The sequence below is a fragment of the Gopherus flavomarginatus genome, chromosome 14, assembly GCF_025201925.1.
Source record: "Gopherus flavomarginatus isolate rGopFla2 chromosome 14, rGopFla2.mat.asm, whole genome shotgun sequence".
Lineage (NCBI taxonomy): Eukaryota > Metazoa > Chordata > Testudines > Testudinidae > Gopherus > Gopherus flavomarginatus.
Genome location: NC_066630.1, coordinates 41,436,330 through 41,457,272, shown reverse-complemented (window position 1 = coordinate 41,457,272; position 20,943 = coordinate 41,436,330). Strand labels below are relative to the sequence as shown.

Sequence of the window (20,943 nt, the reverse complement as noted above, 5' to 3'; positions counted from 1 at the left end):
AAGCACAGCAACATCTCCCGTGCTGTAGTATTGGAAATGATTGTGATATTTCCTGTTCTTAGCATAGCAACGGCTGGGGTAATCCATAAACCTCAGCCAAAGAAACATTCATTTATAAGATCATTAATTTTGCAGATAGCACTAATATAGGGGGAGAGGCAGGGCCATCCTTAGCATTTATGGTGCCCTAGGCGGGATTATTAAACTGGTGCCCCAGTGCCTGTCTTGCTCTTAGCAACACAAACATACGCTTACACTATTGGAAAACTTGCCACATGCATGTTATTAAAACCAGTTTAACATAGTTAAGCCACTGTAATGCTGATGGACTAGCACTAAAGAAGTAGCACTATAGAAAAAATTCTGATTTGACAGAATGATGCAAATAATATAATGTTTTTAATCTGTCAATATTTTATTGGAAATTTCTATGAAGAGGTATTGAAAGAAGGATTTGTTTTTAATCAAAAGCAATCTTTCTGGCTTTTTTGGCTGCAAAATCAGAATAATGTCATCGTATGACATAGACAAAGTGAATGAGAAGCTGGATATGAGTCAACAGTGTGCCCTTGTTGCCAAGAAGGCTAACGGCATTTTGGGCTGTATAAGTAGGGGCATTGCCAGCAGATCAAGGGAGGTGATCACTCCCCTCTATTCAACATTAGTGAGGCCTCATCTGGAGTACTGTGTCCAGTTTTGGGCGCCACACTACAAGAAGGATGTGGAAAAATTGGAAAGAGTCCAGCGGAGGGCAACAAAAATGATTAGGGGCCTGGAGCACATGACTTATGAGGAGAGGCTGAGGGAACTGGGATTGTTTAGTCTGCAGAAGAGTGAGGGGCAATTTGATAGCTGCTTTCAACTACCTGCAAGGGGGTTCCAAAGAGGATGGATCTCGACTGTTCTCAGTGGTACCTGATGACAGGACAAGAACTAATGGTCTCAAGTTGCAGTGGGAGTGGTTTAGGTTGGATATTAGGAAAAACTTTTTCACTCGGAGAGTGGTGAAGCACTGGAATGAGTTCCCTAGGGAGGTGGTGGAATCTCCTTCCTTAGAGGTTTTTAAGATCAGGCTTGACAAAGCCCTGGCTGGGATGATTTAGTTGGGGATTGGTCCTGCTTTGAGCAGGAGTTTGGACTAGATGACCTCCTGAGGTCCCTTCCAACCCTGATATTCTATGATTCTATGATCTGCTCCAGCTCAACAGAAGGGTGAAGCTGGTATCAGAAAGGACACTGGTGTTGGAAAAAGGGGGAATAATGTGCACTGCACACACAATTAATATAAATTCCCTCTAGCAGGACACTGGAAACCATCCTATCACCCTGTTACAGTGGCAGCAAACACATCATGGCTGCAGTCACAATCCTGAGAACAAACTTTGAAGGCACAGTGCAAGGACTGTGGTCCCTTTATTCAGTCCAGAAAGACAGAGATCTCAGTTCTTTGCACCAGGAAGGTAGCACACATGAAATACCTATTTAGCTTTGTGCAGCTCCAGTCACTAGTTTCAGTGGAATCTGCAAATGCCCTGGCTGTGGGGATGAGGGATGAAAGAAGGGGATGAGTGAGAGGGAGGAGAGAAGTAAGAAAGTGACCTGGAATCAGAGCAGTTCAGATTGCTGGCAGCTTAATTCAGATATGCACTGGTCATTGTTTTAATTGTCAACCAGTGTATATGTGGCCAATTGGCATATTTCTCCATTAGCCACAACTCCAGTACAGCAACCATGTTCTTTAGTGCTATCTCACTTGCATTTGGGATGCTGACAGGTGTCTTGAGCTCCCTGAATCCATGCCTCAGAATTCTGCAAGTTCATTGGTTGCTTGGGCCAATATTCGTCAAGTGAAAGACAAACCTTGTCCATCAGAAGAACACCTATTACAGCTCAGATACATTGCTGGTATTTTGAAGAACATCAAGCCAGTGGACCCTGGTCTGGAACCTTGCCTATAGTAGCATCACTGGATTGAGTTTTAGAGTGTCTGGCACTTGCAGTACATTGAGAAAAGGGCAAATACAAGTGAAACTGTTATACTCCAGATCCTTGGCAAGGGTGGGAAGGAAACCTGACTTTCCAAATCATTTCACTTGATCCCAACTTCCCTCCCTCACAGAAAGAGTTTGACTTGACCAGTCAGATTGATAAATAGGACTAAATAGAATCAGCCTTCCTCAGTTTCCACTTCTTCATCACTTCACCTAGGCTGCCTAGCTTCCACACTGATGCCTTGCTGTGCACAAGTGGAAGGTGTATTGATTTGACACTGGTGAATTTAAGACCAACATTCCCCTAGTTGCACTGCTAACTGTAGCAGCAGCTAAAATCTATGGACTCTTCTTGCTAACCACTTCCTCCTTCTGTGTCTTTTTCCTCCCAGGGGCTGTGTCATCGGACCGACGTTTCATTTCAGCGTACCATCCCTAAATTTTGGCGATGTCTCCTTTGGTGAGTGTATCGTTCTTAGTTGCCAGTTGTAGGTGAGGTCTACTGTAATATTAAAATGAAACATTTTCATGCAAGAGCATCCACTGCATGAGATCCTTTGCATAAGGCTTTGGGGTACTGAAACAATCTTTGTTTTGTAGAGTAAGCTGATTTGTAAGATTAGTACATAATAGAAGTATTCCACATTGCAAAACAAGCATGGAGAGCTCTTTGCTGATGGATCAAGGTACCTAGGAGACAATCCCAATAATTGCATCTGGAACTACCCAAATTTCCCACCCTGCAAGTGGGCAGCTCTTAGTCACAAACACATGCACATTAATGAGACAAAGTTCTTGAAAAGAAACTAGAATGTATTGGACTTTGTCAGGAATGATGGGAAACGTTCAGCACCATCTGAAAAGAGCAGGAATTTAACACCTCTTAAAGTTTTTGAATGCTGAGAGAAAACTAGGAGTTCTCAGGTTACATCACATTATATTATGTGCCATAGAATGTCCAAAGTCAGAGTTTGATGGTAAGTAGTGATATGAGCTCTTTGTATTTCATTTCTCATGTGGACATGTCAAATAGGAGGAAGTAACCAGTGTAGCTAGTGTCAATATTATACAGTATCCACCAGTGTTGTTGTTTTTTTAATGCCGACCTTGACAGTAGCGTGGCTAGAAATGGTCTGGTTTAAGAAGGAGAAAGGGTTGGGAAAGCAGAGTTAATTGTTCTCTGTACATCTCAGAGGGAGGAGAGTTAGTCATATCACTAATCTATACCTGTCCTGGGCAATTATTTGAAATCCAAGGCAAAGAAATTACTTATTCCACTGTCCTTTAGTGTGAGAAGTTAATTCATCCTGTGTGGACATCTCGCTATCGCTTGCCAGCTAATATGCCCACTCAATAGCTCCATGGTAGGCATTGATGTCCTAGATTCTGGTTTATCCTTCATTGAAAGCATGGCAGTGCTGACATACTCTTGTGTCCAAGCATTCAGAACATCTCCATTGAAATGCAGATTCTGACTCTCCATCTCAGCCTTACAAAAGTCTTTTCACAGAGATGATCTAAAGTTTAAATGTGAAATCAATTGTGGATTGATTGAAGGCACATTATCATTCTTGCCTAGTGCATCTGTGTTTTCATGCTGTCCATGGATTCTTTAAGAAAACTAATTACCATTTCTGAGCACTTTTTTCCTTTCCATGCATCACCTTACTGTCTTTTACCCTTGTTTCCTTTTGAATAAAAAAATAAAATTACTCCAGACAGCTCATACTGGAAAAAAAAAAAGGAATAGGTGCAAAAACAATTAGGTAATGTGAATTTCATTTCCTTTAATCTGATTTCAGTAATGAGGCTCTGTGAGCAGTAAGAGAGAGACTTTCTTATCTTTGCTCCTTTTAAAATATACTATTAACTATAGCCATTGTCTGGCGACTTCAGCCAGTTTTGGGATTCTAGTGTACATGTATCCTCCAAACTGATCTCCAACCTCCTTGCTAAATAACTTCCACAGAAGATTTCCACAGTGCTGGTCTGAGACAGGAATTCATCACTGTAGAACTTGGATAAATGACATCTGCATCTCCAAGTGGTTTCTTTTCATAGCCCTGGTCTACACTACGAGTTTAGGTCGAATTTAGCAGCATTAGATCGATTTAACCCTGCACCCATCCACACGATGAAGCCATTTTTGTCAACTTAAAGGACTCTTAAAATCGATTTCTGTACTCCTCCCCGATGGGGGGATTAGCACCGAAATCGACATCGCCAGGTCGAATTTGGGGTAGTGTGGATGCAATTCGACGGTATTGGCCTCTGGGAGCTATCCCAGAATGCTCCATTGTGACCGCTCTGGACAGCACTTTCAACTCCGATGCACTAGCCAGGTACACAGCAAAAGCCCTGGAAACTTTTGAATTTCATTTCCTATTTAGCCAGCATGGCGAGCTCATCAGCACAGGTGACCATGCAGTCCCAGAATGGCAAAAGAGCTCCAGCATGGACCGAATGGGAGGTACTGGATCTGATTGCTGTTTGAGGAGATGAATCTGTGCTATCAGAACTCTGTTCCAAAAGACGAAATGCCAAAATATTTGAAAAAATCTGCAAGGGCATGATGGACAGATGCTACAACAGGGACCCGCAGCAGTGCCACGTGAAAATTAAGGAGCTCAGGCAAACCTACCAAAAAGCCAAAGTGGCAAATGGTTGTTCCGGTCAGAGCCCCAGACATGCTGCTTCTATGATGAGCTCTTTGCAGTTCTAGGGGGAGCCCTACGACTACCCCACCCCGTCCATGGACACCTGCAAGGGGAGAGTCTTATACAACAGTGATGAGGATTTGGGGGACAAGGAAGATAAGGAGGATGAGGATAGTGCACAGCACGCAAACAGAGAAACCATTCTCCCCGACAGCCAGGAACTGTTTATCACCCTGGAACCAACACCTTCCTAACCCTCCCAAGGCGGGCTCATGGACCATGAAGCCGGAGAAGGCACCTCTGGTGAGTGTACCTTTGTAAATATAATACATGGCTTAAAAGCAAGTGTGTTTAATGATTAATTTGCCCTGAAGAATTGGGATGCATTTGCGGCCAGTACAGCCCCTCCTTTTAAATGGCCAGCCAAAGGGGTGCCAGGTATGGGAAAGGAGGGCACTGCTTTTTGAAACCATTCCCACATGTTATGAAGGTTGAAGAAGCCAAAAGACTGTGGCTTACCATGGCTACCTGCAAGCCGAATTCTGTTGCCTGGCCCTGCGTGTGTGATCTCTCACACCAAACCAGCAGGCCCTCAATATAAGAGGCAAAATGCTACCTTGTACCGAAAGCACATGTGCTATGTAATGTTAATAGCTTGGTTCACTGTGAAAGAGTTTACCCATTGTTCTCTAAAATGTGTCTTTTTAAATACCACTCTCCCTTTTTTCCCCCTGCAGCTGCAAATGCTTCAATGCTCCCCCTATCATCTCCATCCCAGAGGCTAGCGCAGATAAGAAGGTGAAAAAACCGCACTCATGATGAAATGTTCTCTGAGCTCATGCAGTCCTCCTGCACTGAAAGAGTCCAGCAAAATGCATGGAGGAAGACAATGTCAGAGTCCAGGAAAGCAGAAAATGAATGCAAGGATAGGACAGATGCACGAGAGGAGAGGAGACGAGAGGAGAGGTGAGCTGGCTGGAGCAGGATGATAGCTTGCGGCAGTGTGATGAGAGGAGGCAGCATGCAATGCTGAGGCTACTGGAGGATCAAACTGATATGCTCGGTCATAAGGTTGAGCTTCAGGAAAGGCAACAGGAGCACAGACTGCTGCTACAGCCCCTGTGTAACCAACCGCCCTCCTCCCCAAGTTTCATAGCCTCCTCACGCAGACATCCAAGAATGCGGGTGGGGGGCCCTCTGGGCACCCAACCACTCCACCTCAGAGGACTGCCCAAGCAACAGAAGGCTGCCATTCAATAAGTTTTGAAGTGCAGTGTGGCCTTGTCCTTCCCTCCTCCTCTCCTCTCCCACCCCACCTGGTGCTTCCCTCCTCCCCCTCCCCTCCCAGGCTACCCTGGCAGTTATCCCCCTATTGTATGACCAATTAATAAAGAATGCATGAATTTGAAACAACAATGACTTTATTGCCTCTGCAAGTGGTGATCGAAGGGGGGAGGTCTCGGCTGGCTTACAGGGAAGTAGAGTGAACCAAGGGGGCAGGTTTTCATCAAGGAGAAACAAACAACTGTCACACTGTAGCCTGGCCAATTATGAAACTGGTTTTCAAAGCTTCTCTGATGTGCAGCACGCCTTGTGTGCTCTTCTAATCGCCCTGGTGTCTGGCTGCATGTAAACATCAGCCAGGCGATTTGCCTCAACCTCCCACACCACCATAAACATCTCCTCCTTACTCTCACAGATATTGTGGAGCGCACAGCAAGCAGTAATAACAATGGGAATATTGGTTTCGCTGAGGTCTAAGCGAGTCAGTAAACTGCACCAACACGCTTTTAAATGTCCAAAGGCACATTCTACCTCCATTCTGCACTTGCTCAGCCTGTAGTTGAATAGCTCCTGGCTACTGTCCAGGTTGCCTGTGTACGGCTTCATGAGCCATGGCATTAAGGGGAAGGCTGGGTCCCCAAGGAGAACTATAGGCATTTCAACATTCCCAATGGTTATTTTCTGGTCTGGAAAGTAAGTTCCTTGCTGCAGCTGTTCAGACAGACCAGAGTTCCTGAAGATGCGAGCGTCATGTACCTTTTCTGGCCATCCCACACTGATGTTGGTGAAACATCCCTTGTGATCCATCAGTGCTTGCAGCAGCATTGAAAAGTACCCCTTTTGGTTTATCTGCTCGCTGGCTTGGTGCTCTGGTGCCAAGATAGAGAGATGGGTTCCATCTATCGCCCCACCACAGTTAAGAAATCCCATTGCAGCAAAGCCATCCACTATGTCCTGCACATTTCCCAGAGTCACTACCCTTGATAGCAGCAGCTTAGTGATTGCTTTGGCTGCTTGGATCACAGCAGCCCCCACTAACCCCTCAGACAGAGACCAACACCTACAAAATCTCCACCAAGCATTCTCAAAACTACAATACCTGCACGAGGAAATAAGGAAACAGATCAACAGAGCCAGACGTGTACCCAGAAGCCTCCTACTGCAAGACAAACCCAAGAAAGAAACCAACAGGACTCCACTGGCCATCACATACAGTCCCCAGCTAAAACCCCTCCAACACGTCATCAGGGATCTAAAACCCATCCTGGACAATGATCCCACACTTTCACAGGCCTTGGGTGGCAGGCCAGTCCTTGCCCACAGGCAACCTGCCAACCTGAAACATATTCTTGCCAGTTACTGCACACTGCACCATAGGAACTCTAGCTCAGGAACCAATCCATGCAACAAACCGCGATGCCAACTCTGCCCACATATCCACACCAACGACACCATCACAGGACCTAACCAGATCAGCCACACCATCACTGATTCATTCACCTGCGCATCCACCAATGTAATATACGCCATCATATGCCAGCAATGCCCCTCTGCTATGTACATCGGCCAAACTGGACAGTCGTTACGGAAAAGGATAAACGGACACAAATCAGACATTAGGAATGGCAATATACAAAAACCTATAGGAGAACACGTCAACCTCCCTGGCCACGCTATAGCAGACCTTAAGGTGGCCATCCTGCAGCAAAACAACTTCAGGACCAGACTTCAAAGAGAAACTGCTGAACTTCAGTTCGTCTGCAAATTTGACACCATCAGCTCAGGATTAAACAAAGACTGTAAATGGCTTGCCAATTACAAAACCAGATTCTCCTCCCTTGGTTTTCACACCTCAACTGCTAGAACAGGGCCTCATCCTCCCTGATTGAACTACCTCATTATCTCTAGCTTGCCTGCATATATATATACCTGCCCCTGGAAATTTCCACTACATGCATCTGACGAAGTGGGTGTTCACCCACGAAAGCTCATGCTCCAAAGCGTCTGTTAGTCTATAAGGTGCCACAGGATTCTTTGCTGCTTTAGCAGCCCCCACTGTAGATTTGCCCGCTTCAAACTGATTCCTGACTGATCGGTAGCTGTCTGGTGTTGCAAGCTTCCAGAGGGCTATTGCCACTCGCTTGTGAACTGTGAGGGCTGCTCTCATTTTGGTATTCTTGCGCTTCAGGGCAGGGAAAAGCAAGTTACAATGTTTCATGAAAGTGCCCTTAAGCATGCAAAAGTTTCGCAGCCACTGGGAATCATCCCAGACCTGCAACACTATGCAGTCCCACCAGTCTGTGCTTGTTTCCCAGGCCCAGAATCGGCATTTCACGGCATGAGCCTGCCCCACTGCCACCAGGATGTCCAAATTGCCGGGGCCCATGCTTGGAGAGAAGTCTGTGTCCATGTACTCATCACTTTCATCACCGCGTTGCCGTTGCCTCCTTGCCTGCTTTTGCAGGCTCTGGTTTTGCACATACTGCAGGATAATGCACGAGATGTTTACAATGCTCAGAACTGCCGCGGTGATCTGAGCGGGCTCTATGCTTGCCGTGGTATGGCGTCTGCAGGAGAGCAGAGTGGCGGTGGAAGCAGTGGCTGGAAGACCATCTGCTGCCAGGACACAACAGCGGTGGTGTCCGTTTGCTGAGCTGAGCAGGCTGCACGCTTGCTGTGGTATGGCGGGACAAGAGCGGGAGAGCAGAGTTGCAGCAGAAGCGGCGGATGACAACAGTCATATAGAGGATCTGCGGGACCACCTGGAGAGCAGGAGAGCAGAGTGGCAGTGGAAGTGGTGGTTGGAAGACCAGTTTTTCCGACCTATTGCACCATCTGCTGCCAGAGCAGGAGAGCAGAGTGGCACCGGAAGCGGTAGTTCGCTGATGACAGTTAGCAGTTCTACTGCACAGTCTGCTGAAAGCAGTATAGCTCCTGCACGGAAAAAAGGCACGAAACAATTGTCTGCCATGGCTTTCACAGAGGGAGGGGTGACTGATGACATGTACCCAAAACCACCCCATCAGGCATTGTGAGCTCAACCCAGAATTCCAGTGGGCGGTGGAGACTGTGGGAACTGTGTGATAACTACTGTGGCAGAGCTCTGACTTTGCTCCCGTGGGTCCTGTGCTTCTAGGCGGTTTATGCTAGCCTCAGTGGCTCACTGTGACCCTCCATGTAGCCATTCTCTCTCTAGGGCCAGGGTTACAGTCTACTGAGCCCTTTTCATCATAGGTTAGCAAGGAGGTTGGTGAGAGAATTCCCAGTCTCTGTTTAGCCTCCTGTTCTGACAGAGGCCTGACTTCCCCTCCCAGGAGATGTTCCTGTAGTGGTGAGTTGGGGGGAACCCGGGCCAGCCCTCTACTCCGGGTTCCGGCCCAGGGACCCTAATGGTAGCAGCTGTTGGCAGCCAACCTTTCACTGCCAGAGCTGCTACATTTCCCTGGGCCACTTCCCCACAGCTCTCCTGCTTCTCCCTTCTTCACTCTTACCTTAGGGCTCCCTTAACGATGGTTTGAGGGTGTCTTCAGTAACCAGCCCTTCAGCCGCACTTCCTCTCCTCTGGCTCCCTGGCTCTCCTCTGCCTGACTGGAGTGAGCCGTTTTTATAGTATCAGCAGGGCCTTAATTAGAGTCAGGTGGTCACATTAACTTAAATGGCCTCACCTGACTCTTTGCAGGTTAATTAGAGTCAGGTGTTCTCATTAGCCTGGAGCAGCCGCTGCTCTGGTCAGTCAGGGAACAGAAAACTGTTAATCCAGTGGCCAGTATATCTGCCTTCTGCTATTCTGCTGTACCCAACTGGCCTGGGTCTATCACACTACCCACAGTGCAACGCTCTGGAAGTCGACACTAGCCTCGGTACTGTGGACGCACTCTGCCGACTTAATGCGCTTAGTGGGGACACATACAATTGACTATATAAACTTGTTTCCTAAAAAATCAACGTCTATAAATTCGACCTAATTTCATAGTGTAGACATACCCTTACTTGAATGCATCTAACGCTTTGGAGAGTGGGTGATATGCCATTTTCTCCCACAGGTTTAGCTGACTGAGCAAATAGATCAGTTCTGTCTGCTGTCATGAGTTAACCCCCTTATTTGCTGCCCTATGCATGCCCTGTAAACTACAGAAGTGATAGAACATTCTTGCCAAGTACAATTGTCATATTGGGGTGTAAAGAAGAGCCAGTATGTGAGATAGCTGGAGCTTAAACCATTTAGAGGGCTGTCGGTAGATGCCATTACCCTGAATTTCACCTGGAACTGAATTTGACAGCCAGTGCACCATGTAGGTGTTGTACGTATTCACTAGCCTGCCTTGTCTTGCCTAGCAAGTGAGTAGGTGTCTTTTGAACCTGCTTCCAAGTGGACTTCAGGGTTGTCCTAGTAACGTGTGCTACAGCAGGAAGTCACATGGGGACTGTAGTGAGATCTATAGCAGAGAGGAAGGGGAGCAATTTCTTGACCAAATGAAGAAAGAAAAGAGTGTTTCTGATGTTTCCAGTTTCAATCAGGAAATCCATGAGCAGAAGTAAGTTTATTAGATTCTTCCCAGATTTCAAACCATTTGGCAATAGATGGGCTGACACCCATGTTTGAGGGAGCAATCAGATTTTGTGCCAGTTCTTGAGAATGTTTCCCCTGCCAGCTGACATCACCTCCTCTTTTTCCAGACTGATTTTAATCCAGACAAATAATACAACTTCAACTGAATTAATGGGACAAGCAAAGGTTTGAAGATCAGGCTGATGTGCCTTGGTAGTGGTAGCATTTTTAGTAGGTAGCAGGAGTGTAGCAGTTTTGCTTATATTTGTCACTAGTGATCCAGTCCTGCTCTTAGTGAAGTTGACCAAAGTTTCACCATTTTTTCCACTGAGAACAGGACCATGTCTTAGATAACAGCAAACTTGCAGTGGAAGGATCTTTCCATGGTGCTGTAGTTCCCAAAGGATTCGTCATTCTGATTCTTTTGCCATCCTTTCTCACAATGAATAGTGCTGTGCGCTGTGTTTTATGTATGGAAAAGCATGAGCAAGGGTGGCAGAATCTGGGTCTTATTCCAATATGCCCATCACGTTCTCTCTAGACATTGGTTCAAAAATGAATAACAGTCAGTGCTCGTTAGAGAGGACATCTCCTAACTAAAGCTGTAATGAAAATCTTCCTGTATTTGGTGATCAGGAGTGGTACGTGAGTATTCCCACGGAGTCAAGCTGTGTGATCGGTTTACAAGGAAACCAAGTGAAGATTAATTACTTGCCTAGCGTCTCAATTAACTATGATTCAGTTTGAAAAGAGCTAAATTCCAAGCACAGCTTTTATCATTCTGAAATACGCACACTAGAAATCAAGGAATAATTCATGCATAAACTCACATTCAGTGACATTCTTTTATAGGGTTTCCTCGGTCCTTATCATGTTGCCTCAGTAACACTTCTTTGATCCCCATGACATTCAACCTTCGCGTCCCTGGGGATGGCCCTGGGGATCCAAGTGTTACCAGTTCTGTTCAGACCTTGGACATCACAAGAACATCCTGGAGAAAGGGAGCCCAAGGAAGTGTCAAGCCAAAAGAATTTACCATAACACCCAGTAGAGGTACCATCCGCTCTCATGAGCTCCTGGATATCCAGGTACAGTATATGTCAAACTGCAGTTGAACGGAAGTGTCTGATGGTTTGCAAAGCTAAAACAAGGCTTTTGTTACTATTGGGTTTATTGTAATGTGAGTAATCCAAGAGCTTTTCATAACCCCGGTTTCAGAGGCACTCAAGGAGGTGCAGTTCAGTTTCCAAAACTGCAAATCCAGATTATGAATTTCAACCACAGTAGTCACATATTAATGCGTTTCCTGATGTGGGTTTAGAGAACTTCTCAGAGAAGCTGGAGGAAGAAATAGGATGGAAAGTAATAGTTAAAAAGTAATGCTTTACAGTATGTAAGCAAAAATACTTCACTCTCTTTCTCATTCTCACGTTCACTCTCCCAAATACAATGATCTCCAGGGCAGACAGTGAAAGCTAGGGTATCCATTAATGATCCCAGCTGCTCTTAGGCCAAATTTTGTTTTCAGTTATCATTGTAAATTTGGAATAATTCTATTCAAGTCAGCAGACTGCCTCTGGATTTATACTGGTGTAACTGACAGCAAAATCTGGCCCCTTGATTTTGAAGCCACAATGAATTTATTTAATTTATTTGTGTTCAGGAGACTGGGTTTAAGGGAGCTTTTTAAGTCTCACTACCAGCCTGAAGAAGCTAATATCATCATGGAAATAACTATTTTTTCCATTTTTGTAACCGAGATTTTGTCATGTAACACACAAAACAAAGCCATTATCTCATTCTAGTGACAATGTGTAGTTTTTGGTTTGCATTTCAACTCGTAGCCAAAATATGGTACATTCCACTTTCATATTCAGCTACAGCTGAAGGTGATTTATTGAATGGATTTCCGCCATATCTGTAACATTAGCTTGAAAGTCAAGGTCTTTTTATGAGAGGGAGGTTTTAGGCAAAGCTGAACTCTGGCGTAGAGATCTGCAGCTGTGTAAGGATCCTGATGTGGGTTATGGAGCGGAATCCTCTGTCTCCTTATGCTTTAACGTGGAAGTTTGGAGGCAATAAACCTGTGAGATCTCTCGATTCTTAACCTGGTTTTTCAAACATCCCAGAGCGACCAAAGTATTCACTTATGGAGCAAATTCAGCCTGGGCAAGTGGACCCATTGAAGTCAATGGAGTTGCACCGGGTAACATTAAGCTAGTATTTGGCCTTGTATCTCAATTCAGAAATTGTCCAAATGTAACTTTACTCCAAGGGGCCATCAGTTGTAAGCAAACCTACAGATGAAGATTTAGGTCAAAATCCTTGTGTTAATCATCAGACCCACACAAAGGAGAAGAGGAGAAAAGGCAAGTGTGACAACCTGACACCCCAGTATTCACCACTGTCATGAAATTAGAATATGTTTTGTACAAAATATGTCTTGAGAAGTATCATTCTAAAAGTTTTAATCTGCTACATATTAATATCTTGTTGGATTGTATGTGCTATCATCGTATGTAAAGTTATGAAGTTTGGCTGTATATGTGTCACTGAAACATGTCCTGAGGTTGAAAACACCCACAGGCAGCCTTTCAGGTACGACAGTAAAAAGGCCAAACGATAACGGCTTACTGAGGAAATCCACAGAAGCACAAGGATTGCCCCAAGAACTGTGTACAACAGAAACCTCTCAGAGGTAGCCCTACACAATAGGAACTGTGTGACCCAGGTCACAGCAAAAGAGCTTTCCAGCAAGTGGGAAGAAGATATAAAAGGAGGACAATGAGAGCATGATGTTACCTCGCTCTCCCTGCAACGACACACCTGGGAACACCTGAGGGGCAAGGACTGAACTGTGGGAAGTGATGGTCCCAGGCTAGAGGGATCTTTAGCCTGTGTATGAAAACTTGGGAAAGCCAAGGCAACTTGTGCCTTAAGACTCTGCCAGCCTGTTTATCACACAGGGTGAGAATTTGTTAATTTATATCCTACTTATCTAGTGTGTTAAGCTCAGTTTACGGTTTTTGTTTATTTACTTAGGTGATCTGCTTTGATCTGTTTGCTATCACTTATAATCTATTGTTTGTAGTTAAATAACTTGTTTTTGTTTTTAACCCAGTTTGTGTAATTCATAACTGGGGTGGGGGGCAAAAAAGCTGTGCTCTCCACATTGAGGGAGAGGGTAAATTTCAGTGAGCTCACACTAAAGTTCTCTGTGCAGCACAAGACAATATAATTCTGGGTTTACTCTCCAGAGGGGGAGTGCACTTGAGTACTGGGCAATTCCTTGGCTGAAAGTCTTCCCATGCAGTACTGATTTCAGTGTCTGTGTCTTTCTGAAGCTGGGGGTGTGTTTACCTGTGTGTGTGCTAGAGGAGACTTGAGGGCCTGGCTCAGCAGGACAGGATGAGGGAGGCCAGGCTGGTGGAACAGGCAGGCTCAGTGGTACCCCAGTATATCAGGTGGCACCTCGGAAGGGGGGGGCAACATGTTACAGCAAGCTTGGTTGTGCCATAGGTCCTGAGCTGTGCATCCTCTCTGAGCATTAGTTCCTGCCCAGGAGCACAGCACCGGAAATGTATGCTGCAGCACACGTTATTGTTATTCCATATGGTAACGTCCCTTGCAGCACCTTTGCTCAGGAGTCCATTGGGCTGGTCACATCCCTGAGCCTGCAGACTATGGCCCATTGTGACATGGGGCATATGCAGATATCATTAGCCATCCCACAGCTGTAGGCTAGAATGGCTGCTGTGTGGGAGCGGACATTCTTCCTCCACTAACCCACCTGCATAGGACAGGACACATTTTGTCTTTGGCATTTTGGCTTTGTTATTCTGCTCTCTAAAGTAAGAAATTTTAACAAATATAGCTGTTTTGCACTGTGTCTGATCTCTCTGGGAATTTTAACTTATTATTCAACTGTGAACTCATCTCCAGACAGATCGAAGGAGAGAGACACATTCCTTTTTAAAAGTCGTGGCTAAAATAAATCAGAGAGAACAGGCAACAATAGGTGTCATCCTTGATGTGCACACAGTATGGGAGGATTCTAGATGATGATGTGTTTGCTAAAACATAAGGATGACTAGGGTGACTCCTGGCTCCTTTTCATTCTTAATGACGGCAAACTTAGGAAGACCATCCCTTCAGACCCTGTGAGTGCTCAGTACCAAGATGTAGAGCTTGCTGAGGAAAAGAACTGCAGCTTTTTACGCCATCATGGATGCCCATTGTTATTTAAAGTGATCCTCCTTGGGAAAAAGTTCATGTGCTGGAGGAACCAACTAGGGTCCGTGCTCCTCTTGACCTGCTGCTCCCAAAGAGGGAAGAATTGGAAGGGGAAGTAGAAGTGGGTGGCAACCTGGGCAGCAGTGACCATGAGATGATTGAGTTCAGGATCCTGACAAAAGGAAGAAAGAAGAGCAGCCAAATACAGACCCTGGACTTCAGAAAAACAGACTTTGACTCCCTCATGGAACTGAAGGGCAGGATCCCCTGGAAGGCTAGTATGAGGAGGAAAGGAGTCTAGGAGAGCTGGCTGTATTTTAAAGAAGCCTTATTGAGGATGCAGGAACAAACCATTCCAATGTGCAGAAAGAATACCAAATATGGCAGGTGACCAGCTTGGCTTAACAGAGAAATCTTCAGTGAGCTTAAACATAAAAAGGAAGATGACAAGAAGTGGAAACTTGGACAGACGACTAGGGATGAGTATAAAAATATTGCTCAAGCATGTCTGGGTGTAACCACGAAGGCCAAAGCACAATTGGAGTTGCAGGTAGCAAGGGATGTGAAGGGTAACAAGAAGGGTTTGTACAGGTATGTTAGCAACAAGAAGGTGGTCAGGGAAAGTGTGGGACCCTTAGTGAATGGAGGAGGCAACCTAGTGACAGATGATGTGGAAAAAGCTGAAGTACTCAATGCTTTTTTTGCCTCGGTCTTCACAGGCAGGATCAGCTCCCAGACTGCTGCACGGGGCAGCACAGTATAGGGAGGAGGTGAGCAGCCCTCAGTGGCGAAAGAACAAGTTAAGGACTATTTAGAAAAGCTGTACATGCACAAGTCCACAAGTCCAGTGCAATGCATCCGAGGGTGCTGAGGGAGTTGGCGGATGTGATTGCAGAGCCACTGGCCATTATCTTTGAAGACTTATGGCAATTGGAAGAGGTCCTCCACAATTGGAAAAAGGAAAATATAGTGCCCACCTTTAAAAAAGGGAAGAAGGAAAACCCAGGGAACTACAGACTGGTCTGCCTCACCTCAGTCCCTAGCGAAATCATGGAGCAGGTCCTCAAGGAATCCATTTTGAAGCGCTCGGCCGAGAGGAAAGTGATCAGGAACAGTCAGCATGGATTCACCAAGGGCTAGTCATGCCTGACTAACCTAATTGCCTTCTATGAGGAGATAACTGGGTCTGTGGATGAGGGGAAAGCGGTGCATGTGATATATCTTGACTTTAGCAAAGCTTTTTATATGGTCTCCCACAGTATTCTTGCCAGCAAGTTAAAGAAGTATGGGCTGGATGAATGGACTATAAGGTGGATAGAAAGCTGGCTAGATCGTCGGGCTCAACGGTTAGTGATCAACGGCTCCATGTCTAGTTGGCAGCCGGTTTCAAGCGAAGTGCTCCGAGGGTCGGTCCTGGGGCCGATTTTGTTCAATATCTTCATTAATGATCTGGAGGATGGGATTAATTTCACCCTCAGCAAGTTCGTGGATGACACTAAGTTGGGGGAAGAGGTAGATACGCTGGAGGGTAGGGATAGGGTTCAGAGTGACCTAGACAAATTAGAGAATTGGGCTAAAAGAAATCTGAGGCAAGTGATTATTCCACTCTATCTGGCAATTGTGAGGCCACATCTGGGTTATTGCATCCAGTTTTGGGCCCCCCACTACAGAAGGGGTGTGGACAAATTGGAGATAGTCCAACAGAGGGCAACAAAAATGATTAGGGAGCTGAGGCACATGACTTATGACAAGAGGCTGAGGGAACTGGGCTTATTTAATCTGCAGAAAACAAGAGTGAAGTGGGATTTGATAGCAGCCTTCAACTACCTGAAGGGGGGTTCCAAAGAGGATGGAGCTTGGCTCTTCTCAGTGGTGGCAGTTGACAGAACAAGGAGCAACGGTCTCAAGTTCCAGTGGGGGAGGTCTCGGTTGGACATTAGGAAAAACTATTTAATTAGGAGGGTGGGTTACCTAGGGGAATGGTGGAATCTCCTTCCTTGGAGGTTTTTAAGGCCTGGCTTGACAAAGCCCTGGCTGGGATGATTTAGTTGGGGTTGGTCCTGCTTTGACCAAGGGTTGGGCTAGATGACCTCCTGAGGTCTCTTCCAATGCTAATCTGTGATTCTGTGAAAAGAAAAATCAGTTGCTTTGCTAAAGCCACATTTCCCCATTTTTCCATTCTATGGATCACTTTATATAAAAAAAAATCTTGGAGCCCATCTTTGGTCCTAGACTTTCCAATTCCTTACAATTTTGGTCTCAAAATGCTTCCTTAATGGTCCACCAGATAAGGCTTCCTGGACCTGTGATGTCCAAAGATCCTCAGCTGAGAACCATTGATACAGACAATGCAACCGTACTCAGCAGAGTCCTTCTCCAGCAAATGATCTCCAAGTTCCAAAAGCCCAACAAAGGGGATACTAGAGGCTGTTGAATGAGCACCCCATCTGAGGGATTGCGTAAGAAAATAAAGTATTTGTTCCCCTTTTCCTGCATTAGGTGACCTTATGTTCCAACACTGTGAAGAAATATGAAATGGCATTGGTGGTGGATGTGGATGGTATTGGAGAGGAAGTGCTGGCACTCCTAATCACAGCGAGGTATTGACACTCCCTTTACATCCATTCCCCCTTTGTCTCTGTGTCACCTATACTATGCCGCCATATACACAATATGCTGGATTTATCCCTCCCTTCCGAAAGGAGAACCACTATTTTATATGATTATTGTGCATAGCTGGGCACTAGAACTAAATCTGATACGGGAGTGGCAAAGTACTGTAAACAACACATGCTGAAAAGCACCTGTACTAAAGATAAGGGAAGGGCCCTGGGCCTTTTTCAACATGGGAAGAGTAAGAGTATTTATTATTGTCCGTGACTTTCAGTGTTTGCAACAGATTTCATGTGTGAAGAGCCCAACAGCCATCCCTTTTCATCCTAGGGTGACCAGATGTCCTGATTTTATAGAGACAGGCCTGATTTTTGGGCCTTTTTCTCATACAGGCTCCTATTTCCCCCCACCCCCGTCCCGATTTTTCATACTTGCTGTCTAGTCACCCTATTTCATCCCGAGTATTGTACTTAACTCAGGTTGTAACAAAAGGGGTGTATGCACTTCCTGCAGTGGAAAATCTATTTGGCATGAAGACATCTGAGGCATGGATGGCAATGCAATGATGGGGCTAGTTTCAGACAATTAGTATGTGGATTAATACCGAAGAGTTTCAGAGAAAATTCTAAATTTTAGCTAGGAGAAATAAACAAAAGATAATGATGAGGGAAGAGTATTATTATTAGTATTTGCTTTATAGAATGAGCTCAGCTTCATCTTCTTTCCTCTAGTTTTAGTTATTTGCCATCACAGATTAGGGGGGCAGTGGGATAGCTCAGTGGTTTGAGCATTGGCATGCTAAACTCAGGGTTGTGAGTTCAATCCTTGAGGGGACCACTTAGGGATTTAATTGGGGATTGGTCCTGCTTTGAGCAGGGGGTTGGACTAGATGATCTCCTGAGGTCCCTTCCAACCCTAATAATCTATGATTTGAGCCAGGGGTCATTTTTCCTGGGTCAGATACTGTAGGACTGTTGTAACTCGGTTGACTTTAGTGAGGTTACAAAAGGGATGCATTTGGCCCTGTATGTATAATTCTGTATATATAGATGGGGAGAGGGCAGTTTTAAAAGACCTTGGTACTGGCTTAGCACTGCTCCCTTTAAAGTCAATGTGAACTTTGTCATTGACTTCAGTGGGAACAGGGTTAGGCCAACACTGAGTCTGAAAAATCCCACCTGGAATCAATTTTGTAGGATAATTAGGAGATCATTGTACAGGAACACTAATGGACATGACTTTCATTAGCCTGGTGGTCCCCCTGACTCCTCTCTGATACATCCTGCAGAAGGCAGCAGTTGCCCCAGTTTGTAAATTAAGATGTTTTCCTTCTATCAGCTAAATGGCTGCTCAAATCCAGATAAAGGAGGAAGATTTGTATTCTGGGTTAATGGGTAGGTGTTGCAGAATGACAAGAGATAGAAAGCTCCCTGGAGGCTCAGATACAAACCCAAAATCACCCTTTCCAAGTAGGGTTTTAGGGCAGGGGTATCAAGTTAATTCACATGAACACAGTTTTGGCAGAAGTCTCTAGCTGCATATTCCTTCCCCGCAGAAAACAAAAAATATGAAGCAACCAGTACATATTGTCCAGGCTAAGAAAGCTCAGCATGTTAGCAGAGTTCCAGTCTGAGAAATTGCACCCTGCTTGAATGCTTGCTGGTGTTAACAGAACACTGTTGAGTAGAGACCCGTGGCAGTTTCCCCATATGTCCTTTAACAGAGACTGTTGATTAAAAAGGGAATACAAAGAATTTTAAGATGATTAATGACTGTATGGGTGTAAAGCCTCCATGTGACAATGACAAATACGTTGCACTCCATTTCACCATATTCTGGGAGTAAACAAACACTATATTCTCTTGATATCTAATGCTGTTTTTTTGGTGGCTAGATGTGTTGTTCCTCCACTGCGTGTGGTTAACCCTGTGGTGAAGTTTGGACGATGTTTCCTGAAATTCCCTTACCAGCAGATGGTGATGCTTGTGAACGATGCTGAGCTTCCAGGGTGCTATGGGGTTCTCCCTCAGGTTTGTCATCTCACGCTCCCTTTCCACTGCTTCTCTTCCATTTCCATGGGGCTCTCTGAGAATGGAAGGGGTATTTCCCAACTAGCACATAACAGATAGTATTAAACGCTGTGTTATTGTTGTCTCTAGCCTCACCAGCATTTGATGTGAGAATGTTTAAGTTCTCTTCTTTGGAACTCTCTTGCAAGTGAGAACTTAAAAGTTCTTAAAGGGGAGGGTCCCACAGCATTGAAAGCAGGAGTGATTCTTTGAAAGATACAAGACATTATAACCACAAGGGTTTCTTTCTGAGAGGCTGTAGTTCACAAGAGGAAAGGGAAGAAAGCCACTGGCTGAGTCCATAGCTGGTGGTCTGTGTGGCATTTCCTAATATTTCATGGTGTAACCTATTCTACAACAGGGAAGAGGAACAATTCAAAGCCTTCTGTGAGCTCTGTTTATGAGTCAGCAGTAGGCTGGGCTGAATAGGTGCAGCTGCTGCGGAAGCCACTGGGCCAGATTCAATGGTGGTATAGTTACACATTAGGCATTAGTTGGTTAGAAAGCAGTTGTCAGTGTCGACTTGCACTAATCTACAAGATTTTCAAAGCAAGTGAGCCAGGGGCCCATTTCACTTTACTTGTAAAAACCAGGCTGCAGTCTCTGGCAACAGAGAGGTCACTGGCATGTGGGCATGGGGGCCTCACGATTACATATCCCCCATGAGGACTGGAGCCAGCCAAGGAAGAGTTGGGGCCAGAGTGCCTGGAAGGTACACTGACTCAGCATATATTCCTGGGAGCCTCCATTGGTGAGCCCCATAGAGCCCCAGAAGGAACCTAGGGTGAATCCCTCTTGGAGACATCTCTCCTGAGAGCAACGGAACTCCTGTGCCTACATGGATGAGTCACACGCTGAAGGAGCTGAAGGGGAGGGTTGCTTTCCTTGTTACCTCACAGGAGAGTGTAAGATAAAGCAGCTAGGCCACTGCTTCTCCAATTCTCTGAGACCAGATTTAGCCCTGGTATAATGGAAATGGCACCTGTTTATCCAGAGCTAAATTTGGACCCCGCAGAATACCAAAATGGTGCAAATTTTGCTACTTATACTTGTTTATACTACTTTCTGGCTAACTTTACTCCCTCTTTTACATACTGTTAAATGTAGTCCATTGTATTTTATTTTTACTTACTCTCTGTTGCTTGTAATATCCTCATAGGTGATTGAAAATAATGTCCTTCCCCTCATATTTTTCCTATTTCCATCTGGCACACTTGGACACGGTTCCATATTTTCTGGGGCACCAGCCAACATAGCCACTGTGTTCTCTTTTTCATTGTTTTGAGTAACTCTTTCCTAATGAAACCTGGAGATGCTTGGAACAGGTGCCCCTGGTATTCAATCTGTTCGATTGGCTGGATCGCTTTTAGGTGATGCCTCGGGCAAGTAAATGTCTGTACTAGTTCCTGGAGAGATTTAGAAATTTGAAGGCCAGAAGGGGCTATTGTAACGCAGGCCAGAGAATTTCACCCAGTAATTCCTGCCTCATGCCTATAACTTCTACTGAGCAATAGCAGGTCCCTTAGAAAGAGATTTAAAGACTGCAA

At 45.3% G+C, this 20,943-nt stretch overlaps 1 protein-coding gene across 5 annotated transcripts in view; it reads left to right on the top strand.

Moving 5' to 3' along the window:
- Nucleotides 1-20,943, top strand: part of HYDIN (HYDIN axonemal central pair apparatus protein) — a 382,125-nt gene that overhangs the window by 119,883 nt on the left and 241,299 nt on the right. For all 5 annotated transcript variants that reach the window (XM_050922316.1, XM_050922315.1, XM_050922318.1 and 2 more), the window contains exons 13-16: nucleotides 2,384-2,451; nucleotides 11,334-11,569; nucleotides 17,214-17,314; nucleotides 19,222-19,357. In XM_050922316.1, the coding sequence (XP_050778273.1) occupies nucleotides 2,384-2,451; nucleotides 11,334-11,569; nucleotides 17,214-17,314; nucleotides 19,222-19,357 (541 nt within the window). The remainder of the gene's footprint in view (nucleotides 1-2,383; nucleotides 2,452-11,333; nucleotides 11,570-17,213; nucleotides 17,315-19,221; nucleotides 19,358-20,943) is intronic.